General features: G+C 56.4%; 3 protein-coding genes across 6 annotated transcripts; 2 read left to right on the top strand and 1 right to left on the bottom strand.

The window, feature by feature from the left end:
- Positions 1-1,661: 1,661 nt before the first annotated feature.
- RRP9 (ribosomal RNA processing 9, U3 small nucleolar RNA binding protein) lies at positions 1,662-9,141 on the bottom strand. The gene is made up of 15 exons (XM_032868194.1): positions 8,996-9,141; positions 8,621-8,703; positions 5,750-5,859; positions 5,292-5,359; positions 5,169-5,210; positions 4,781-4,907; positions 4,151-4,275; positions 3,976-4,068; positions 3,575-3,675; positions 3,349-3,483; positions 3,208-3,270; positions 2,908-3,053; positions 2,733-2,812; positions 1,940-2,013; positions 1,662-1,828 (listed from the first exon to the last, which is right to left on the bottom strand). Exons 1-15 carry the CDS (start codon positions 9,074-9,076, stop codon positions 1,735-1,737), a joined length of 1,422 nt encoding a protein of 473 aa, XP_032724085.1. The 5' UTR covers positions 9,077-9,141; the 3' UTR covers positions 1,662-1,734.
- Positions 9,142-9,561: 420 nt separating this feature from the next.
- On the top strand, positions 9,562-15,760 carry PARP3 (poly(ADP-ribose) polymerase family member 3). Of its 4 annotated transcripts, none has more exons than XM_032868199.1 (11): positions 9,562-9,951; positions 10,605-10,791; positions 11,440-11,565; positions 11,796-11,984; positions 12,194-12,326; positions 12,486-12,712; positions 12,974-13,120; positions 13,310-13,396; positions 13,650-13,827; positions 14,612-14,767; positions 15,209-15,760. In XM_032868199.1, the coding sequence occupies exons 2-11, from the start codon at positions 10,609-10,611 to the stop codon at positions 15,376-15,378; spliced, it is 1,596 nt and encodes a 531-aa protein (XP_032724090.1). In that variant the 5' UTR covers positions 9,562-9,951; positions 10,605-10,608; the 3' UTR covers positions 15,379-15,760. The 4 variants fall into 4 exon arrangements, with proteins under 4 accessions (XP_032724090.1, XP_032724086.1, XP_032724088.1 ...); XM_032868195.1 differs by having other exon boundaries at positions 9,564-9,951; positions 10,602-10,791; XM_032868197.1 differs by lacking the exon at positions 9,562-9,951 and adding an exon at positions 9,983-10,342 and having other exon boundaries at positions 10,601-10,791.
- A 5,533-nt stretch (positions 15,761-21,293) lies between these two features.
- GPR62 (G protein-coupled receptor 62) lies at positions 21,294-22,596 on the top strand. Its single transcript, XM_032868205.1, has one exon. It carries the CDS (start codon positions 21,523-21,525, stop codon positions 22,594-22,596), a length of 1,074 nt encoding a protein of 357 aa, XP_032724096.1. The 5' UTR covers positions 21,294-21,522.
- The last annotated feature ends 230 nt before the right edge of the window (positions 22,597-22,826 follow it).

Here is a 22,826-nt window from a genome sequence, read left to right on the forward strand (position 1 = left end):
TATTTATTTGACAGAGAGAGATCACAAGTAGACAGAGAGGCAGGCAGAGGGAGAGAGAGAGGGAAGCAGGCTCCCTGCTGAGCAGAGAGCCCAATGCGGGACTCATCCCAGGACCCTGAGATCATGACCTGAGCTGAAGGCAGCGGCTTAACCCACTGAGCCACCCAGGCACCCCTCTTTAACCACTTTAAACACACCCCTCCTCCTGGCTCGCAAGCAAGCTCTCTTGGGAAAAAAAAAAAAAAAATTCTCTTTTTAATTGAAAAAAAAATTATGAAATCAGCATTAAAAAAAGGTGACAATGGGAAATTATGTCTTTTAAACAAAAAAAAAAAAAAAAAAAAGATGTATTCAAGAAAACCCTGCCCAGACAGATCACAAACTGCTGAAAATCAAAGATAAAAACATCACAAAAGCAGCCAGAAGAAAAATGATGCGTTACTTACAGAGGAGCAATGATTCAAGACTGTGGATTTCTCCCAGTAGGAACGTGTCCATAGCAAAGGGGTTCGTGTGTGAGGGTGCATTTCCGTGTTCCTTTGCCATGTCTCTCAGGAAGTGTGCTTATGCTATCACTGAGCTCAATTTGAAGCAGAACACAGGAAGTGAATTCCATTACCATCTTCTGATCCAGAACAGGATTTGGGGGTTCAATCTGAACCTGACCTCATCTGGCCCCAGAGGGATGCAGGCAGGCAGGAGCAGGTCTCTGATGGTGGGCCTCCTGAGCAGGGGAGCAGGAGAGAAGTCCTGTGGCTTCCTCCCCTGAGGGGACCATGCTTCCCCCTTGGGAACCACAGACTCAGTGGTTGAGCCCAATGGGTTAAGAAAAGGTTAAAGCAGAATCCTTAACATTCTCATTTCCCATTAAAAGGAGACTTTACTGTACTTGGATACTACCAGTCAGCCTCCTCTGGCTTCGCCAGTGGCAGGGGTGAATCATCCAGTGGGTAAAATCAGCAGGAAGAACATTTTTCTGACAGCCTGGCTGTCACTCAGACCAAGGGCAGAGCTACTGCCAACTCTGACACCCATCCCCAGGCAGTAGGCAGTGCAGTGTACCACCCCACCCACCCCAGCTTCCTGACCTGGCTGGGGTCCGCCTGACTTGCAGGCCTAGCTGTCATTTCAGTTCTCAGACTCCACAGCCAGCCCTGACACATAACTGGACAGCCATGGCTTCCTAGCTGAGGGTCAGCAGCTTCTGACACCTAGCAGCCCGGAGCTGGGGGCGGGGAGCTGGACTAATAAGGTCACAGAGGATACTCAAGGCCCGGGAGCTGGCTGAGGTTTCCATCCCCAAGTTCCATGGAAAAGGATAAAAAGCCCTCAGCGAGGACACCTGGGTGGCTCTGATGGTTAAGGGTCTGCCTTCAGCTCAGGTCATGATCCCAGGGTCCTGAGATAGAATCCCGCATCTGGGTCCTTGCTCAGCAGGTAGCCTGCTTCTCTCTGACTGCCGCTTGTCCTGCTTGTACCCTCTCTCTCTCTCACGCGGTCTCTCTCTCTCTCTGACAAATAAATACATACAATCTTTAAGAAAAAAAAAAAAAGCCCTCAGCAATCGAGACCCTGGGAGCCCTGTCCCTCCCTGGCCTCTTCCAGCCCATAGTCCCGCCATCACCCTCCTTCCCCACCCAAGAAGCTGCAAGAGACAAGGCCCAAAGGAGAAGGCTTTTAATACAAAGAGAGCAAGGCCTGGTCTGGGCAAGACTTAAATAAAGGGGAGAAGAGTCAGGAGCCAGCAGCGGGGGGCCTGGGGGCCCTGTGGAGCGGGATGATGCAGACGGAGTTCCGGGCCTCTTTGATGCGCCACCAGCGGCCGAGCCTGCAGGGAACAGAACCCAAGGGGGGCTGAGCCCAGGCCCAGCCCCCACCACCCCACCTGGTGGCCTGGCCAGCACCACCTTCCACCCCTCTCCCCAAGGGTGCCTCATACCTGTGCTCCTGCCCCACCCCAGCCACCAGGAAATCCCCCGAGCTGGAGAACTTTAGGCTATTGATAAAGCCCACCTGAGAAGAGGGGAGACATGAGAAGATGTGAGAACAGATCCATCCTCCACCCCCCTCTGCGGCAGACCCACACCATAGCCCCAGCCTCACAGCCAAGGGCCTGGCCTCGGCAGGCCCAGCTTAAATCCCTGCTCTGCTTCCTGCTACCTGGGTCAGCCCCTGACCCCTCAGGGCTTCGGCCTCCACACCTAGGAGATGGATGGAAAGAGAGTGTTGGCCTCACAGTGAACTTGTGAGGATTTAAGGAGACAGTGTACGCCAAGTACATCACCTATCAGGGTGGCCCAGGGCCTAGCTCCCTGCTGTGCAGTCCTGGAGACCCCATGACTATCACCGAGCCCTGCACAGTCACCAGGTGTCATGGACCATCCTGCCACTCTCCCTTAGGGTGTCCCATGCCCACAGGCTCTGGCTGTGAGATAGCACCAGGCTGCCCGTCACCTCCATGCCTCTGCACACACTGTCCCTGCCTTGTCCCAGCCTTGTTCCCCTGCACCCAGGAAAGGGTGGGGAGTGGAGGAGAGGAAGAAGGAGGAAGAGTTCCCGTCAGGCCCTGCGCTAAGAGCTGGGACTATAAAACAGAGAAGTCCTAGCTGGCCCTGCCCTGAGAAGCCTCCCTTCTGGCAGGAAAAAACAGTAAGGGCCTAAGTCCAGGGGCCACGAGCTCCAGGGCCTCGGCAGTGAGGCAAAGACAAGCTGGGCATTCAAGTCCCACTTACCAGGGGAACGTCGCAGAGCGGGTCAAGCCGCCGGAAGCCCTCCCCGCACTGCCAGAGCTTCACGCAGGAGCTGTGGGAGCCTGGGGGACAGACAGACAGTGAGCACCCCCGCCCCAGTGCCCCACTACCCCCTGCCCACCATCACCCCGTCCTCCTGGCCTCAAAGGGTACCCACCTGTGGCCACCAGGTCCGTGTTGAGCAGGGCCGCCACCGATGACACCCAGAAGGGCTGCTCCAGGCCCTGCTCCCCCCGCAGCCCATGGGCCTCACGCTGCAGGGCGAGTGGCCGCTTCTTGGAGAGGCCCCACAAGGCCACGGAGCTGTGGACAGAGAAGATCATGGGTGAGGGGCTGGGGCAGGGCAGACAGGCCACTGGGCGGAAAGAAAGAAATCACACCACCACTCGGAGAGGTTCCAGGAGGTGAGGCCGAGAGCAGTGACAGTGGTGTGAGGCATCAGAAAGGCAGCTCTTACCCATCGTCTGCGCCCGACACCATGTGCTCCTCATTGATAAGCTGGATGCTGTCGATGGAGCCCCTGGCGAGGAGGAGCAGTGAGGGGCATGGCCCCTCTCCCAGCCCCGCTCCCCCCACTGGGCCCAGTGGACAGCCTTACTGGTGGCCATAGAAGACAAGCTGGGATTCCTCGGGGATCTTCCACACACGCACCGTCCCATCCCGGCCCCCGGCCGTCACACAGCACTCCCGGCTCAGGGCGTCCAGCGCAGCCACGGCATCCTGGTGCCCGAAGCTGTGGGAGATGAAAGGGGCGGGGGGGTAGGATGGGGGTCACACGTGCACTGGCGTGCACATCCACACACCCTCTCTCTGCGCACACTCACAGCGTCTCCACGTAGGAGTTCTCCGCCACGTTCCACACCTTCACGGAGCGGTCGTGGGATGTGCTGTACAGCTGGTGGGTGCCTCTGCGGAATGCCAGACCCTAATACACGGAGAGGGGGCAAAAGGGGACCTGGACTAGGCGGAGGTCAGGCCCAGGGAGGACTTCCTGAAATCAGGTCCCAGCACTGAGCTGCTGTCAAGGAGCCATAAATTGCTGAGCACCACCCCCACCCCCGCCTCCCACCCAGGGCAAGGTCGGTCTCTCCCAGCTCTCCCCCTTTATGTCCTTTATGCACTGCACCGAAGTGCAGGTTGCCAGGGATGGCGACCCTCTGCCTCATTCACCCCATCGCCCCAGCCCAGCCCACTTAGTCGCTCGACAAATGTCCACAGCACCTACCGACACAGCGTCCCGGTGTCCCGTGAACGTGTACAGGTGCCGGCAGCTCTGGGCCTCCCAGATAAGAATGAGCTTGCTGCGGTCACCCGAGGCCTGTGGGGAGAAGGGCAATGGCCACAGGCACCCAGCGCGTGCCCCGGCCTCTTACCCGCCCCCGGGGCCAACCCTGCCTTACAAGGTACTTGCCGTCAGAGGAGATGGCCATGCAGAGGATGTGGCTCTCATGGCCGGGGGGCTGCCCTTCAGCACCCTTCTTGGCTCGTGGGATCACATGGAGCTTCCGTCCACTCTCCACACTCCCTGACACCAGGAGAGAGAGAGGCTACTGGGATGGAGTCTGGGACTGGCCGGCAACCCCTTCCAAGGGCAGAACAGGCCAAAGATTGGGCTGAGCCACTGGGAGCCCCTGCACAGCCCCCTCAGGCTCCTTGTCTGTTACATGGTGACAATAACTCCAAAGGGCAGCCGCGAAACCCCAGGGAAAAGGACAGCAGGTGCTTTAGGACCAAGGCTACAAGTTCTTCCAGTTTCTCCGAAGGGTGGATGAAGACAGAGCTCAGCTGTTGAAGGGAGGGCCCAGGAAGAGTAGAATGCAATCCCGGGGCGGCACGGAGCCTCAGGGAGCTCACAGCCCCACTCCTAGCCAGAAGCTTCCACTGGCACCCAGAAAACACCTCCTTAGGAACCAACTTACCACCAGAAGCCTCCCCCATCGGGCCTCAGTCTGCCCTGATGACTCCCTCCTCACAGACCAGCCCTCCCAAAAGACCACTGGGGCTGCACCCCCACCTAGGTGCTCACTCACACTTGATAATGGTGCAGTCTTTGGCAGCAGAGAAGATGGCCGCGTCATCAGGGGTGATGACCACGCACGTGATGGAGAGCTGGTGCCCCCGTAAGACTCGGATGTCGGCTGGGGCTGGGGCCTGAATCTGGGCAGGAAGGGCTGGGTCACTGCCACAGGGGGCAAGAAGGCCCCTAGACACACACACGCACACATGCATGAACACACCATCCTTTCCCACCACCCTGGCAAGAATCAGACCCTTACCTGATCCCGTCTGCCCAAATGCCCACCATGTTCCGGAGCAAAAACCCCACAGCCTGAGTCCCCAATTAGGCCATCTGCTCACCAACCCACGGGTCCCCTATGATTCACTCTAATCTTACACCAAAGCGCCCTGCCCGCTTACCTCCTTTGCCACCGACTTCTGCAGCCTGCCCCGCTGCTCCAGCTGCACAGAGAGAGAGGGGTGAGCTCCCAGGAGCAGGACCGCCCCCCCCTTCTCTCCCACCACCTTCCCTCCACAACTCACCACGTCCTCCTTCAATCGCCCAGCCACCTGGTCCTCTTCAAACTCCCGGGCCTCAGCCTTCTCCTCCTCTGTGCAAGGACAGGCCAAGTCTGTCAGGTCACCCCGGGCCAAGCCTCCACCTCCTCCTTCCCAGTCCCACCCTACCACCACCTCAGTCCTGGGCCCCACTCGGGCTGCACCCCACAGGAAGTTCGGGCTGCCTTGGGCAAAGGAGACGTCCCCTCCCGCCTAACCCGTCTTTACTGAGAGATCAGGCTAAAGCCCCCTGAAGGTCTGCCCCACTCCCCCACCCCAGGAGGCCCGTTAGTCTCCTGGCCACCCTCCCCCAGGGCAGCCAGCACGTGCAGCTCGGGCAGCCCACCAGGTACCTGCGTCAGTCACCCATCAGGTGGCGGGGGCCACAGCAGGCAGTTGTGGGCACAGGCCCTGCCCCTCACCTGCCCAGCACATGCGCTCACCTTGCTGCCTGAGCTGCTCCAGGTAGAGCTTGGCCAAGCGCAGCTTCTTCTCCTGGGCTGTCTCCTCCAGCTCCTCGTCGTCCTCCTCCTCAGTCCTCCTGGGAGGCAGGCTGTGGGCGGGAAGGGGCTGCCTCTGTGAGGGCCCAGCCTGCCACTGAGACCGTGCCTCCTCGCTGCTTCCCCTGCCATTCACTGCCCCCAACCCTGCTAACCCTCAGGGCCAATGATTACCCATGCAGAAAACTGAAAGCCGTGACTTACCAAACTGAAAAGACCCACCCAGTGCCCGATAAGAGGGTGAAAAGAGACACAAAACCCAAAAGGATCACTGCGAAATCTCTCAACTCTAGAGGGAGAAAGCAGGTTCCACAGGCTGCTGAGAAAAGGTCTCATACACAGTGTTGCCGGAATCAACGGCAACACTGAAAGCAGGCCGACAGAGGATCCACACACACAAAATCCTCAAGGGCACTGTGAACCCCTGGAAGCTCATGCCAGTTAAACCACCGATGACCAGCGAAGATACTGTCAGATGCACAAGGTGCCACAGGACTTGTCTCTTTTAAACCTGACTAAAGGATGGAGGCCGTGCTCACTACACAAAAGGGTAAGCTAAGAATGAGAAAGGCATAGGAGACAGGGAATAGGAGAGCCAACATGGAAAGCTGAAAAGGCAGATTCCAGAATCACGAACCCCCCTAGACCGCAGAGCAGCAACCAGTCCAGATCCAATAAAAGGACCCAAGAGGCAGACACTCTGGGACATCACAGTCTCACCCCCAATGCTACGGTACCAGCCTCTACCTTGAGGATGGGATTCCAGATGCAACTTAACTGGTCTTGTGCTGGTCAAGGTGCTGCTTTCCCTTCCATGCCCCATCCCTGAACCAGCTGGGAGCATTCACTTCACTCAAGACACAGCCTACCGGGACTTGCTCTTGGGAGCTAGAGGTGGGTCACAGGAACCGTCCCCTGATCACGTGCCTGAGGATACCTATTCCCTGTCAAATGCCCCAACCGTTTCCCAGGACTCATTTATGACTTCGCCCACAATGTTCCCAGATGGGACCTTGGAAGCCAAGGCTAAACCAGGCCCCAGAGACCCCTTAGTACCTGGTGCCCAGAAAGCCTTCAGCCAACAGGGTTGGTGCTACCTTTCCTTTATCCAGCTAAGGTAAGAACTTCTCCTCAGTTTACCTAAACTAATCAATCCATTATTGAGGGGTTCACACATAGGAGAAAGAACTTTAAAAAAAAAAAGCAAAGGAAGCAAAACACTGTATGAGTCCACTCATATGATGTTCTGGAAAAGGCAAAACTCTAGGGTCAGTAGTTAGCAGGGGCTGGAGGTGGGGAGAAACTGACCACAAAGGAGCAGGGGGGATTTCTGGAGCGTGATGAAACGCTTCTACACCTTCATAGTGACGGCAGTTACACAACTGTGTTTGTCAAAACTCACAAACTGTACACTAAAAAAAGTGAGCATTACTGTATGTAAGTTATGCCTGAATGAAAAAATGAAAAGGAGGAGGAAGAAGAGGTGGAGAAGGGAAGGAAGGAAGGAAAGCACAGAAATGATTAACTCAAGTCAGAATGCAGAGATGGGGCTTCTAAGCTTCTGCAAATGGTCTACCAAGCTCCTAACCCAGGTGGTGGGCACACAAAGCTTCATCACTTAACCCTTGCTCCCTTTGTCCAAACACATTTCATTGAGTCCTTCTGTATCTCACAGTTCACAACACATTTTTTAAACATTTAAAAGTATTCTGTGGGCGCCTGGGCATTCAGTGGGTTAAGCCTCTGCCTTTGGCTCAGGTCATGATCTCAGGGTCCTGGGATTGAGGCCCGCATCGGGCTCTCTGCTCAGCAGGGAGCCTGCTTCCCCCTTCTCCCTCTGCCTGCCTCTCTGCCTACTTGTGACCCCTCTCTCTGTCAAATAAATAAATAAAATCTTTAAAAAAAAAAAAAAAGTATTCTGCACATTCTGCACAGGGCCAGGCACACCCACCCACAGTGACCTTAAAAGTAAGTATATGAAGTCTTTCTGTGAGCAGGTCAAGGCCAGCATGTGCTCACTGTTAGAAGCTGAATTTCCAAAGCGAACTCTTAGGGAAGGCCCCAGGATTCCTTGGTATGACAGCCTCTGTTCCACAGGCTCAGGCCTGACACCTTGTTAGCCTCCTTTGAAACCCTGAAACATGCCCCACCCCTAGCACCTGCAGAATGAGGAAGATATTCAAAGCCCTCCCCCACCTGGACAGGGCCAACACCTGCCTTTCCATCCTCTTCATCTCCCACTCCCACACACGTAAAGTCCTAGACTTTTCTCCACTCCCTGAATGTCCTCCCTGCCTCTACCTGAGGGATTCCTCCTCATCTCTCCAAGCCCTATTTAAATGTTCCCTCCCCAGTCTCCAGAATACAGAGCTGTAGAATACACATCCCATCACAACACATTTTGTCTTCACCTGCCTGCTCATCTCTGTATTCTCAAGAGTAAAGCCAGTGCCTGGCATATGTTGAAAGCAACTGTAAAACTGTGGGAAAACAGATGAAGAACTAGCAAGCATTTCTTGCATCCCTCTCCCCTTACCAGCTGGCCCAGTCTGTGCTCAGGTCCCTGCCATGAACCAGGGAGGTCTCACTGGTCTCCCCTTGGGACTGGGGATTCTCCCCACACAGAGACCCTGCAGGGAAGTCGATGAGACTTCTCCCATCTCCTCAAAACGAGTCCTACTCATCAGTGTCAGAAGTGGAAAAAAGAGCCAAGCTCTAAGAGCCAAAAAGGCAGGAGACATGGGTTCTCCGCCCAGCTCTGCCCCGACTCCCTGGGCCTCACTGTTCACTTCGCCTGGGTGGAAGGGAGCTCACCTCTCACTCTCAGAGTCACTGGAGATCTCCTCATTCATCTTGCCACCTCCCTTGGACTTGCCCCGGTCCCCGGCAGAGTCGGTCTGAAAATTAAATAATCCTTTCATTGGTCAGGGGTCCCAACCATCCCGGCACGGAGCAAGCGCCCCTTCCGATCTCTCGAGGGCCGTGGGCCTAGGAAAGGCGGTGGTACCCCGGCTCAAGTGCGAGTTCTTTCAGGATTTAGCCCACGGAGAGAGAGACGAAGCTGACTCCAGCTGGGAGGCCGAAAAGAGAGCCGCGGAGGAGCCCGGGGCCCGAGTGTCCCGTAAGGAGTGACGGTGGTCAGCCCCCGTAAGCGGGACCGACTATGGCCCGCAGAAGCTCCAGGCTCACCTTTCGCCGCCGCTTGCCGGTCCCTGCACCCGCCCCCGGGGCCGACCTTCCCCGCTTTCGAGCCGCGGCTGCTGCCGACATGCTGCCGAATCTGAATGTAGCGGCCACCACGGAGAACTCACGTGGCTGCTAAACCCCGGAGGTCTGGCAAGACTCCGCTCCCCGATAGGTTCCCACTGGCCCGCGGGTCCCGCCTCCCATAGCCCCATTGGGTCCTTCTGTAAGCTCTGTCACGCCCCCCAAGCGCCCATAGGATAAATGCTCGTGGCCACGCCCCCAAGAGTTCCCACAGGCTCCCGCGCCAGGCTCCAGTAGGAAGCAAGCCTCTCCAGGAGCTTCCGGCCCAGGGCTATAGCGCATGCGCCTTGCTGCGGGCTGACGTCCAAGGGCCGGTGGGACCAGAAGGGCCTTCTCTGTGTTTGCGGTCTTTGGACGCTGGGAGGCGTCAGAGATGCAGGCTTCCTTGTCTCGGAGGGTGACTCCTCCCCATCGGGGCTGGAGCCAGGATGAACCATTCTGGCACGAGATAGCCGGGAGGAATCTAGGCTGCCCGGAGAACGGGAGGCAGTGTCTGCAGCTGGGCTCAAGGTCACCGGGCAACCGGCGGACACGTATTGCGTACCTCAGGCCAGACAAGCGGCGCTAAGGACGCGTCAGTCCCCTGGGCTGCTCTGGCTGTATTCTGATCAAGTGTCCACCGGTGCATGGGACAGGCTGTTGGCCTCCGCCTGCCCAGCCTCTGACTCACTTGACTGGTGGCCAGATAGCTGGAAAACCACACCCCCAACCCCGCGCTGCCCCTGCTTCTATATCTGGCATTTGTAGGGAAATCACTCTCCAAGTCATGCCTAAGTTTACAGAGGGTTGCTGGAGAAGGCCCTAGAACTGCAACTGCTGTGGGGGTCCTGATACTAGACCTGTGGCTGCCATCTCTCCCAGGTCCCTGCTTCTCTTAGGTGAGTGCTCTGTGATCCTACCTACAGCCCTCTGCAGGGCAGGGCAGGGCAGGACCAGGTGTGACTGGTGCTTGCCCTAGGGCAGTTCAAGGCCACTGATCTCAGACCCTGACTGGCACCCCAGAACTTTTGGACCCCTTGGGAAGGGTTTCTGGGCCACTGGGTACCAAGTTCTAGAGGGACAGATCTGCCCCAGGAGTGTGGCTCTTGGGAGCGGCTGTCCACTCTCCTCCATAGTTGGGATGACTCAGCCCAGTAACCATGCCAGGTCCATCTGAGTCAGCTGAGACAGGGAGGAGCAGGCAGTAACCAGAGGGAGGAGGAGCCCAGAAGCAGGAAGAGGTTCTCTTTTCACTTTTCCCTCCCTCTTCAGAACACTGGATTGCTAGAGAGGGTAGGGAACCGTTCTTCCTTGCCCCGAGGGCAGACTGGACGGGGCTCCTGGCCTGGGTCATGTGAATTGGGAAAGGGAAAGGGAACTGATGCAGAGAGCTGGTTTTGGTTTTGGTCTGGGTCAGGGAATGGGGAAATGGGAGGCAGTGGGAGGGGGCTGTCACCAAAGGGCAAACCCAGACAGGGGCAAGTTGGTGTTACGCCAGTCAGGTGGGATGCAGAGGCCATGAAGCCTGAGGGTCCCCTCTGTGCCCCAGAAGAGCCATGGCTCCAAAGCGCAAGTCCCAGGTGCCACATGAGGGCCCTGACAAAAAGCAGGGGCGGCAGGGGGCAGAGGAGGAGGACAACTTCCGCTCCACTGCGGAGGCTCTCAGAGCTGCACCCACAGAGAAGCACACAGTTCGAGTGGACCCAGCATGCCCACTCAGCCACAGCCCTGGAACCCAGGTAAGCTGTAGTCTCCATCCAGAGTTGGCACCTACTCCTTCCTAGGTTCAAATACACTCAGACCTGCTCCCCTCCTCACTGGGGCTTGGATCTGGCCAGGTAGCTCAGGGTCCCAAGTAAGCTATGTCCCCCCAAGACCCCAAAGGTCAGGTAGAGCTATGTCCTATCATATCTAGGCAGGTCATTTCTGCTCTTCAGACTCCAGGGCAAGCTCCTGAGCTTCTCCGGCCTCCCCTGCCACACTTAAGGCAGGACTTTGACCCCCTCAGTCTTCCCAGGACTCACCTATATTCCCTAAAGCAGCCCCACAGGACCATGTCCCCCTAAGATCTCTTGCATGGCAGGGTTGTATTCCTGTGAGACCCCCAGGGCAGAACAAATGTCTCCTTCTGATTCCCTAATATAGGGCACACCCACGTCCTTCTAGAACTCCCCCCAACTGCCTGAGTTTAATCATGTCCCCTCAGATCGGGTCCCCCAGGGCAGAACCATGACACCCTCAAGCCTTCCCTGACAGAGACTTCTCTGATGCCCTCAGTGCCACCTGACTCCTGTCAGCATCAGATCCCTGTCTGTGCAGGCAGGTACCCTGTCCCACCCAAGGGCAGCCCAAGCGGGCCTGCCCTCCCCACGCCCCTCTGGCCCTAGGTGCATGAAGACTATGCCTGCACCCTCAACCAGACCAACATTGGAAGCAACAACAACAAGTTCTACATCATCCAGCTGCTGGAAGAGGGTGACCGCTTCGCCTGCTGGAACCGCTGGGGCCGTGTGGTAAGTGCCGCCACCTTCCTCCCCTGTACTCTCCTTCTCCCCACCTCTCCCTGCTCGACACATGCGCCCTGCTCCCCAGTGTCTCCACAGCTTATTTGGCTGCTGACTCTACACCCTTTCCACCTGTGACTGCCCCGGAGGCTCTTGGCACGGGGCCCTGCCGAGCAGAGGCCCGCCAGTGCTCATAGCCAGCCAGTGGCAGGCACACCCCTGAAGGTTGTTGGTTGCAGGGAGAGGTGGGCCAGTCAAAGCTCAGCTACTTCAAGTTACTGGAGGATGCAAAGAAGGACTTTGAGAAGAAATTTCGCGACAAGACCAAGAACAGCTGGGCGGAGCGGGACCACTTTGTGGCCCACCCGGGCAAGTACACGCTCATCGAAGTGCAGGGAGACAATGAGGCCCAGGAAGCCGTGGTGAAGGTGACATGGCCAGGAGGGTGGCAGGGCCTGGGACAAGGGTGGGGACTGGAAGGAGAGACCCAGCCAGTTAGCTTCTACCACTATCCAGTTGTGTGACCTTAGGCACAGACCTCCACTCTCTGGCCTCAATCTGACCGATCTTTCTCTCATGCCAGGCTCTGCTCTGGCTATGCCCAGCAGCTCCCACCATCCGTGACCTCTCCCCCTAGGTGGACGGAGGCCCAGTGAGGAGCATGGTGCAACGTGTGCAGCCCTGCTCCCTGGACGCAGCCACACAGAAGCTCATCACCAACATCTTCAGCAAGGACATGTTCAAGAATGCCATGACCCTCATGAACCTGGGTGAGGGAAGAGGGGCCAGGCAGGGTGGCGGGGGCCCTGGGGGACCCGATCTGAGGGGACATAATTAAACTCAGGCAGTTGGGGCCAGGCAGGGCGGCGGTGGGGGAGCAGGGCTGCAGGGTTGAGTGTCCCCCCGCTCTCTGCCCACCCCATGCCCAGATGTGAAGAAGATGCCCCTAGGGAAGCTGAGCAAGCAGCAGATCGCACGGGGCTTCGAGGCTTTGGAGGCCCTGGAGGCTGCACTGCAAGCCCCGGCGGATGGTGGCCTCAGCCTGGAGGAGCTGTCCTCCCACTTCTACACTGTCATCCCCCACAACTTCGGCCGCAACCGGCCCCCACCCATCAACTCCCCTGAGCTCCTGCAGGCCAAAAAGGACATGCTGCTGGTGAGGCTTGGGGGGTGGGGCAAGCAGTGGGGCAGACAGACAGACGGGGCAAAGGAGATGGAGGGGACAGATGGTCAAGAAGGCCCAGGGAGGTGGATGGAATGGGTAGCCAGAAGGACAAGGGAGGGGAAGGCCAGACTGATGGATGGGGTGGGGTGCACAGGCGGACAGACAGGTGGGGTGGCCACCATCCCAGTCATGTGGGAGGGAGGATGCTGGCAGTCACATGGACCCACAAGCTTCCTGGGCTCATCACTCTAGGTGCTGGCAGACATCGAGCTGGCCCAGACCCTGCAGGCAACCCCCGAGGAGGAGAAGGTGGAGGAGGTCCCACACCCACTGGACAGAGACTATCACCTCCTAAAGTGCCAGCTCGAGCTGCTGGACCCAGAGGCACCCGAGTACAAGGTGGGCCCTTCCCCCAGAGTCACTGTCCCTCTGCCCATCCGCCCTCCCAGTATGCAGGGGAACTGCCTGCCCTTGGCCTTCTCTCCCTATGCCCGCAGGGCCTGAGGAGAGCTCTGGGACCAGAGGTGGCAGTAGGGGTCTGTCCACACATCTCCCTCCCTTGGCAGCCAGCTTCTGCTTTTCCTGCAGGTGATCCGTACCTACCTAGAGCAGACTGGCAACAGCTACAGGTGCCCGGCTCTTCAACACGTTTGGAAAGTGAACCGAGAAGGGGAGGTGAGGGAGAGTCCCCGCCAACACATTTTCCTCACTACCTGCCCCTTATGGAGATGACCTTGGCTTATATGCCCATCAGCATGTCGGGCTGGCAACTCCTCAGCTTCCTCCAGGCCCAGGTCTTCTTGTGCACGCGTGTGTGAGTGTGTGTGATTGGCAGGAGGGGCCCTGGGCCTCAGTCACACACACAGCAGTTCAGGGAGAAGCACCTGAGCTTAGATAGCGTGACCCTCCCTGTTCCCCACCCACCCAGGGAGACAGGTTCCGGGCCCATTCCAAGCTGGGCAACCGGAAGCTACTATGGCATGGCACCAACGTGGCCGTGGTGGCCGCCATCCTCACCAGTGGGCTCCGTATCATGCCTCATTCTGGCGGCCGTGTTGGCAAGGGCATCTATTTTGCCTCCGAGAACAGCAAGTCCGCCGGCTACGGTGAGGTTATCCCACAGGGCTAAGACCCCAGCCAGCATGGAACACGAGGGAGGACTAGCACTTACGCAACTCACAGTGGATCCAGGAGAGGAATCTTTGAGTGGCTTGACCGGAGTGCTCAGCGGGGCATCCTGGGGGCTGGGGGCGGGGCGGGGCGGGGGACTCAGAGGAAGTGCAGCTGCACAGAGACAGGTGAGATGCCAGGATGAGCATGCCAGCCACAGGTGGGGGTGAGGAGGGGTGGTGAAAGAGGAGGCTTGGAGGTCAAGGAGCTAGGAGGTGACACAAAGCCTGGGGGTGCTGCAGCAGGTCAGGACCTCTGCGCACAGCCTGATGATAAAGATCTGAGATATTGCCTGGGGTGTACGGGAGCAAGGGTGGGCAGGACTGATGTTCTAGGGTATCCAAGGTTGCCTAAGGCCAAGGGGTCCACCAGGAGGGAAGAGGAGTCTACCTAAGAAGGAGTAGAGGGTGGTCTTGGGAGAGCCAGTGCAAGAGGGGTCCCAGGGTAGGGGGTGGAAGATGCCACTGGAAAAATCAGCAGAACATGGCAGAGAGAAAAGGCATCTCCCTTGGATTTGGTCACTGGGAGCCACTGTTGACTTTGGAGTGGGGGGCAGGGGCTGCAGCCAGAACAAGGGGCGTTTTTAAGGCTGCAGGAAGAGTGGACACTTTCTGGACTGGGTCAACAAAGCCAGAGGAAATAATAACTCAGCAAAGCGGGGGCCAGGGAGGCAGGTAGGAGGGCCAAGCTCCCCATGCTGAGCTTCCCTGGGTCCCCCAGTTACTGGCATGTCCTGCGGAGCCCACCAACTTGGCTACATGTTCCTGGGGGAGGTGGCACTGGGCAGAGAGTACCACATCACCATCGATGACCCCAGCTTGAAGCAGCCACCCCCTGGCTTCGACAGTGTCATTGCCCGAGGCCACACAGAGCCTGGTGAGTCCCAAAAACCTGGACGGGCCTGAGGATAAAGGCCTGGGGCTGAGCTAGGGGACTAGGACGCCTTCAGGAAGGAGGTGGGCAGGGAGGGGGCTGTGGAGAGGGGGAGAAAGAAGCAGGCTTCCTTACTAGCCATTTACTTTATGGCTGGACAAACATTTGATGCTTCAACATATCACTCCTGGGCATCCAGGAGGGCTTCAAAGAAAAGGTGTTAATCACTGAGCATTAAAAGGTAAGTAGACATTTCCCTGGCAGAGAAATGGGGCAGATATTCCAGGCAGAAGGCCCAGCCTATGTGGTGGTCTGGAGGTTGCAAGGTGGGAATGAGCAGGTATTCCCCGTGGCAGAAGTGGACAGCATAAGGGGCACAACTTACTGGTAAAGCCAAGGATTAGGGACCCTTGAGTCACCCATGGCCCTTGCTGTGCCTTGCAGATCCAACGCAGGACACCGAGCTGGAGCTGGATGGTCAGCGAGTAGTGGTGCCCCAGGGCCGGCCTGTGCTCTGTGCAGAGTTCAGCAGCTCCCAATTCTCCCAGAGCGAGTATCTCATCTACCAGGACAGCCAGTGTCACCTGCGCTACCTGCTGGAGGTTCGCCTCTGAGCTCTCTGCCTAGTCCTGTCCCTGGGGTCTGCTGGCAGCTAAACCATCAGCCTTAACCTTCCTGCCCATCCTTGGTGCCTCCAGATCTCCCTCTTGTGTCCCAGACAATGATCCCTTCCCCAGTCCTTGCTAGCCCTGGCATTGCCATGGCCCCAGATTCTCGCCTCCTAAGGTCATGGGCGTGATGGACTGCCGTTATTACTGGGGCACAGATACAGCCACCCGTTCAAGGTAGAGGAGCACAGGCTGACAGTGGGTGGAATCCCACATCCACCTGGGCTGTCCACCTTGACCCAGATTGTCTGTCTGAGAGGTGCGAGCACCAGAGGAGGCTGAACTTCAAGCATATATAGCAAGTTTATTAAATATTATATCCACTCACTCCCTGACCTCCGCTTGTCTGTGCCACAGCTGCACTAGACATGGGCTTCCTTCTCTCACTGGGGACCCACCACAACACACAGCAGCCCCAGCCCCACTCTAGGGAGCGAGCAATCACAAGGGTGATGTGGGACATGGACAAACACACACACACACACACACGCACACACACACACACATCCATCTACGTCCATGTCTGCAACACATGGCCTCCTGATCATTGAACCTTCAAAGGGGATGCTGACCAGTTCAGAACTATTGGATATTTGGGGACCCACCTGGTGATGCCGCCTTTTAGCCCAGACACACCCTGGCAAATCAAACATTCTTCAGGTCTTGGCACCGAACACCCACATGTATCTTATATGCAACTGTTATTAACAAGTTTGGCATATAGCCAAGGGGTACCACTCTACAATCATGACAGGCACACCAGCCACCCTCTCCCAGGTAACCCTATCCCCAAATGGGGGTACGGGTGCTAGAGAGCAGGTCCGGGTCCCATCTGGGATCACACACTGCACTTAGTTGTCATGCCTCTTGTGTCTCCTTCAGTCTAAAACCATTCTCGGCCCTTTTCCCTTCATAACTTTGAGGTTCTTGATACGAGAGGGGACAGACTAGTTGTACAGAATATCTCAAGATTTGGGTTTGTCTGGTGTTTGGTCATGGTCAGTTTCGCGCATTGCTTTTTGGGCAGGAATGTGACCTACGTGATGTGTCTTTGGGGCATTATACCCACGGGGACAAGTCCCATTCTCGGTGGTGTTAATTTCGATCTCTCGTGGCATCCACCAGCTGTCTCCACCTGAAAGTCAACCGTTTTTCCTGTTTGCAATGAATCTGTAAACTGCGGGAAAATATTTTGAGATGTAAGCGCCCCGTCCTTCCTGGATTTTCACCCATTGGCTTTAATATCCATCGATGATTTTTAACTGAAATAGACGACTTAAATCAATTTTTGCTAAGATGGTTGCAAACAGTAGTTACCTAACTCCCTCATCTCTTTTATATTCATTAATCACTATCCCCTTTCTTCATTACCCGTATGGACTTGTGGATTCTTATGCAATGGGTTATAATCCATTACTGTAATTATTCTGATCTTCAAAATGTCCCAGATTTTGCCAGCAGAAGGTTTTTCGCGCTCTCAGATCTACATCATTTTTTGAGCACTTCCTTCCTTTCTGGCATCACAAAATGTTCCAGGCTCATCTCGTGCAAACCTGAAATCAGCCATTTCTCCAAGGAGCCCTGGTTCCCTAGAGCAGGAAATGGTATTTAACATCCAAGATTTGGGCAGTAGGTACGTTCCTTGGTACTGCGGTGTCATTGCTTTCAAGGCCTTGTAGCAAAGAGAGCTAGGAAATACGTATATGTAAATAAGGGAACACATCTATCCATGTCTATTTCTCCAATTCCAGTGCAACACAGAGTTCTTCCATTCTCCCCCAAATGTATACTTAAAATGCCTCCTTTCTGTCACAGGAACAACCTTGGTTTCCATCAACCTTAATTATATTTACTTACTGCTTAATCCCACACACAAAGGAGTTTCAGAATTGCTACATCCATACCATTGTGAAAACCGAAGTTTATAAGCTGAGCTCATGATGTACTGAATCTTTCTTAAGACTTATCTTTTAAGCTGAAGGTCAATGGTCAACGGCGCAGTTTGGGCACAAGTTCAAATGTTACTTGGATGGGCCATTTATTTCTCTTCAGTATGGTTGTTCTACACTTGAAGTATAGGGAGGTTCATTTGTTTCTGTTTATAATTAACTCTTAGGGGGTTTTCCTTGTCTTATTTGATGGGTTTTTTTCAATACATAGAACATTGACATAGTTCCAGAAAGTCTAATCTTTCGGACAGAAACGTGTGCTCACAAGAGTGTCCTTCTCTAGCCTTTCACTCCATTTCCACCCACCTGCTGCAGTTTCCGGTTTATCCTTCCCACATTTCTTTTTTTTTTTTTTAATCCTTCCCACATTTCTTTGTGCAAATTAGAACAAAACAACAACGATGATGACAACAACAAAACACCAAAACAAAACAAAAGCAAAAAGCCAAAAAACAAAAGCTACAAAGTGTCCTATTATCCCCCCGTTTTTAACTTAGTTGGAATACTTCAAAGGGAGCGTGAACTCTCCACCCCACCATAGTCTCCATCCCTCCCTATCGCCTTCCCCCAGTCCATTCTTCTCATTTGCTATTCCCACTTGGTCCTGCTGAGCCCTCCCCAGGCCCCGGGTGCTCAGGCACTGTCCCAGGCCTGCAAGCCCAGCTGGGCAGAGAGAAGAGGAAAATGGGAAGGCATTGGATTTCCCCTTATTCTGAACTAAGACCTCAAAAATCCAGCTTCACCTCCTAGAGACGAAAGCCCACGTTTAAGTTGTGGCCAAGCACAGAAATGGTGCCTGTGTAGACAGAGCCCAGGAAGCAAGTGACCTGGGTTCCAGGTACAACTCAGCTGTGTGATCTGGGACACATTCCTTACCTCTCTGGGCACCAGCCTTCTCATCTGAATAATGGAGAATTGGACCAGGCCCTTCAAATTCCAGCAGGAAATGAGTCAAATCTGGAGGCCCATGCCCTGGTGGCTACCATCTAGCTCTGTACAATGCTGATAGTGTGCCCAGGGTGGGTTCTAGGGGCCCAAAGACAAAATCCCGGCTCTCGGGCACCTACAGGCAGGGACAGCAGGCTCTAAACAAGCATGTGCAGAGAGCAGAAATTCACTGAGTGGGGAAAGTGCCCCGAAGAAAAAGAAAGCAAGGTAAAGAATTAGTGATGGGAAGGTGGGGGCATTTTAGGAAAGATGGTCCCCAATGGCCTCCTCTCTCAAGCAGCACCCTGAATTAGGTGAGGGACCAACAAGTCCCGGACAGATCTGAGGGAAGCGTGTTCTGACAGAGGAAACAGCACACATGGGAAGATCCTGAAGGGGAAACCAGTTTGATCTACTGGAGAACCAGCAAGATGACTGCTATGGCTTGGAAGTATGGTCAGCAAGGACTGTGAGGTCAGAGGGGTGGAAAGAAGGCCACCTGAGCACCGAGGAGCTGAGAGTCTAATCTGATGACGGGAAGTTCTTAGAAAGATGACAGCAGGGTCATGACATGATCGGATTTGTTTTTAGAGGGAACCACTTTAGCTACTCTGTGGAGAGTGGACTGGAGGGTGTGTCAGTCAAGATCCAGTCAGTGGGGAGGTGGGTGGGGGATGGGGTAGCTGGTTGATGGGCATGGAGGAGGGCACGTGATGTAATGAGCACTGGGTGTTACATGCAAATGATGAATCGTTGAACTCTACCTCTGAAGTTAATAACACACCATATGTTAATTAACTGAATTTAAATAAAATATATATATTTTTTAAAATCTGGACAGCAAAGCTGAAATCACCCTCGGGATTCCAGACAAGGGGAATCTGATCGAGGAGAGAAACTGAGCTATCAAAGGGGATGGTGGGATGAGCCAAAGATTAGCAAAGATTAGCTGCTACCACCCTTGGGCTGGAAGGATAACGGAAGGCAATGGTATTCCACTGTGCAGAGGCCTGGGTCTCCCTGCAGACCCCTAGCCACAGAGGGGGCTGCCTGAAGGAAAGAGAGGCTGTCCTCCGCAGAGGTAGACCCAGAGCCCCAGGCTGAGCATGAGAGGGAGAATACCTTGGCTTCCTCCCTCCTTCCACCTTCCAGTCTTCCGCTGGTAACTTCTATTGGCTGAATATGCCCAAAAACCAATGGCAAAGGAACCTGGGAAGTACAGTTCCCTGGAAGGCGGAGCACTGGGGAAGACTGGGGAAGGGTCTGGGGACAAACAGGCAAATGATCAGAACAAGGTGCAGAAGCAGAGGCCAGGAGACCAGTTGGGAGGATGCTGAAGTGGGTCAGTGTGAGGTGCTGGTGGCTGGGACCATGGGAATCGTGGTAGAGCGACGTGACCGGATTCACAGATACTGATGGATTGGGTGTGGGGCCTGGGGGAAGGGAGGCATCCGTGAAAACTTCTGAGATGGAGTTTGCTGAGCTGGGGGAGACCGCCAGGAGCATGTTGGGGAGGGCTCAAGAGTCATGGTTCTGTTTTGGACATGGGACATTTACGGGGCCCAATAGTCAAAGTACTAAGGGAGACGATGGAAGGCCTGGGGAGAGAAAGGAGCTTCAGATACAAGCCAAGCCATCAGGGTATAGGTGGGGTGTTGACAAGAGACTGGGTGACTTCACCGAGCATATGCCCCATTGGAGTCACATGGCTTTCCCTGAGCCAACACATTGGCTGTGTAGGATGTCGTACACGGACTGCCCAGGACTGGCTTCTGTGCCTTATCAGGAGAACGGAGGGTAGGGATCTTGCCCACCCAAATCATAAGCTCTGAGCGTTGGGGTGGGTGGTTTCCTAAAGAAAACTCAGGGTGCTCCTAGCAGAAGGGGACTGGTTTGCTAACAGCAAAAGGAATACCAAACAAAACACAGCAGTCAAGGGGCACCTGACTGGTTCAGTAGGTAGAGCATGTGATTCTTGTCCTCGGGATTATGGGTTCAAGCCCCATGTTGGTTATAGAGCCCACTTTAGATAGATAGATAGGTAGATAGATAGATAAAAAGTACTCAGCAAGACATTAAAAAAAAAAAACAGCAGTTTGAGATGGTTAACTACACGTAGCATGGTGGGCATTTTGTAATGTATAGAATTGTCGAATCACTATGTTGTACACCCAAAGTTATCTGTAATATTGTATGTCAACCATACATCAATTAAAACAAAAACTGTGGGCTGCCTGGGTGGTTCAGTCAGTTAAACGTCTGTCTATCCCAGGACCCTGGCCATGATCCCGGGGTCCTGGGATGGAACCCCACGACAGGCTCGCTGCTCAGCGGGGAATCTGCTTCTCCCTCTGCCTCTGCCCCTCACTGCCCCCGCCCCCCACTTGTGTTCTAGCTCTCTCGCAAATAAATCAATAAAATCTTTAACAAAATAGAAAACAGCTGTTTCCCCAAAGCCTACTTTCATTAACTCTACACGGTATCATGAAGCACCTATTCTGTGGCAAGCTAATCCGGGTTGGGAGCCTACTATGCACCAAGGCCTATGATTTTTTTTCCCCTCACCTTACCTAGTTTCCTCTCTGAGACAACTAGCCCTCCTGGAGCCCTCCCTGCTTCAGCACTTGTCTCGCTGGTACCTCAGTTTCCCCTCAGGACAAAGGCTGAATAATCTGATTACTCCCACTGATGGAGATGAGAGGGGAGAGCATGTGGAGGGCTACTTCCCACCCCAGGGAAAGACAGAGCAGGGTGGGGCAGACTCTAAAGCCCACATTCTGATGTCCTCAGACTAGACTCCAGCCTGTGCCTGCTCTGGGGCCCCCTCCAGAGGCACCCGAAGCACTTCCACAGCACAGCCTCCCACCAGCAGCTGGCAGCTGCTAGGACCCAGGGGGCTGGTGCCAGGCCCTGCCCCTCCCTTGCCAGCTCTGTGTGTCTCTAAAGGGCAACAGCAGAGTGTCAGCCAGTACCATCTCCAGCAGAAGCTGAGTTGCCGGGACAGAGGAGAGAGCTGAAGTCCCAGCCTTGCACCTCTCCATGGGGCCAGCCAAGCCCCTGTGAGAGGATGGCAGCCTGGGCAACGGAGCCAGCGCGGCGGCTGCCTCCGAGGCGAAGGGCCAGAGAAGCAAGGGACAGGTGATGGGAAGGGGGGAGGGCGGATGCTCCGTTTCTCTCTCTGCAGCCCAGCACCGGGTGAAGCCTGAGCGCTCGAATGGCAAACACCACAGGGCTGAACACCTCAGAAGTCGCAGGCTCAGTGGGGTTGATCCTGGCGGCCGTCGTGGAGGCAGCAGCCCTGCTGGGCAACGGCGCGTTGCTGGTCGTGGTGCTGCGCACGCCGGGACTGCGCGACGCGCTCTACCTGGTGCACCTGTGCGTCGTGGACCTGCTGGCGGCCGCCTCCATCATGCCGCTGGGCCTGCTGGCCGCGCCGCCGCCCGGGCTGGGCCGCGTGCGCCTGGGCCCCGCACCGTGCCGCGCGGCGCGCTTCCTCTCGGCGGCGCTGCTGCCCGCCTGCACGCTCGGGGTGGCGGCGCTGGGCCTGGCGCGCTACCGCCTCATAGTGCACCCGCTGCGGCCCGGCGCGCGGCCTCCGCCCGGCCTGGTGCTCACCGCTGTGTGGGCCGCCGCGGGGCTGCTGGGCGCGCTCTCCCTGCTCGGGCCGCCGCCCGCGCCGCCCCCGGCCCCCGCGCGCTGCTCTGTCCTAGCGGGCGGCCTCGCGCCCTTCAGGCCGCTCTGGGCGCTGCTGGCCTTCGCGCTGCCCGCCCTCCTGCTGCTCGGCGCCTACAGTGGCATCTTCCTCGTGGCGCGCCGCGCGGCCCTGCGGCCCCCGCGACCCGCGCGCTTCTCCCGGCCGCGATCCGACTCTCTGGATAGCCGCCTCTCCATCCTGCCGCCGCTCCGGCCTCGCCTGCCTGGGGGCAAAGCCGCCCTGGCCCCGGCGCTGGCCGTGGGCCAGTTTGCAGCCTGCTGGCTGCCTTACGGCTGTGCGTGCCTGGCGCCCGCCGCGCAGGCTGCAGTGGCCGAGGCGCCCGTCACCTGGGTGGCCTACTCGGCCTTCGCGGCTCACCCCTTCCTGTATGGCCTGCTGCAGCGCCCCGTGCGCAGGGCACTAGGTCGCCTCGCCCGTCGGGCACTGCCTGGGCCCCCGAGGGCCTGCACTCCGAGGACCTGGCACCTGCGGGCGCTTCTGCAGCGCCTCCCGGGCTGGTCACAGAGCCCTGCCCGGGGCCCTTCCGGAGCACCAGAACAAGCCCCAGATTTGCCAAGAGGGGGGAGAGCCTGAGCATGCCAGGGGCCACCCAAGAGGAGATCGGTCTCCCATGCTGAGCTGAGGCTGGAGAAAGGATAGTGGTATCAGGAGCCCATCCAACCTCCTACACAGTTCCGGGCAGGTGTCCTGCCTGGATTCCTGGCTCTGGAACCTGGGAAAGGGGGCCTGCAGCCTACCAAGAGGCTTCTGGGAGATAGGAATCCTGGGTTCTGGATCCCTACTCTACAGAGTCTTATATACAG

This window comes from Lontra canadensis, unplaced genomic scaffold, assembly GCF_010015895.1.
Source record: "Lontra canadensis isolate GAN:19392208 unplaced genomic scaffold, GSC_riverotter_1.0 scaffold35, whole genome shotgun sequence".
NCBI classification, from domain to species: Eukaryota; Metazoa; Chordata; class Mammalia; order Carnivora; family Mustelidae; genus Lontra; species Lontra canadensis.

What these genes read in the sequence shown, in the direction of transcription:
- RRP9 (XM_032868194.1), bottom strand. Translation starts at nt 9,076, where the DNA reads ATGTCGGCAGCAGCCGCGGCTCGAAAGCGGGGAAGGTCGGCCCCGGGG. An exon ending in GGCGATTGAAGGAGGACGTG is followed by an intron (nt 5,211 to 5,291) that starts GTGAGTTGTGGA and finishes CTCTCTGTGCAG; the next exon opens with CTGGAGCAGCGGGGCAGGCT. An exon ending in CCTCTGACGGCAAGTACCTT is followed by an intron (nt 4,069 to 4,150) that starts GTAAGGCAGGGT and finishes TTCTCCCCACAG; the next exon opens with GCCTCGGGTGACCGCAGCAA.
- PARP3 (XM_032868199.1), top strand. Translation starts at nt 10,609, where the DNA reads ATGGCTCCAAAGCGCAAGTCCCAGGTGCCACATGAGGGCCCTGACAAA. An exon ending in CCCAGGAAGCCGTGGTGAAG is followed by an intron (nt 11,985 to 12,193) that starts GTGACATGGCCA and finishes CTCTCCCCCTAG; the next exon opens with GTGGACGGAGGCCCAGTGAG. An exon ending in CAGCAAGTCCGCCGGCTACG is followed by an intron (nt 13,828 to 14,611) that starts GTGAGGTTATCC and finishes TGGGTCCCCCAG; the next exon opens with TTACTGGCATGTCCTGCGGA.
- GPR62 (XM_032868205.1), top strand. Translation starts at nt 21,523, where the DNA reads ATGGCAAACACCACAGGGCTGAACACCTCAGAAGTCGCAGGCTCAGTG.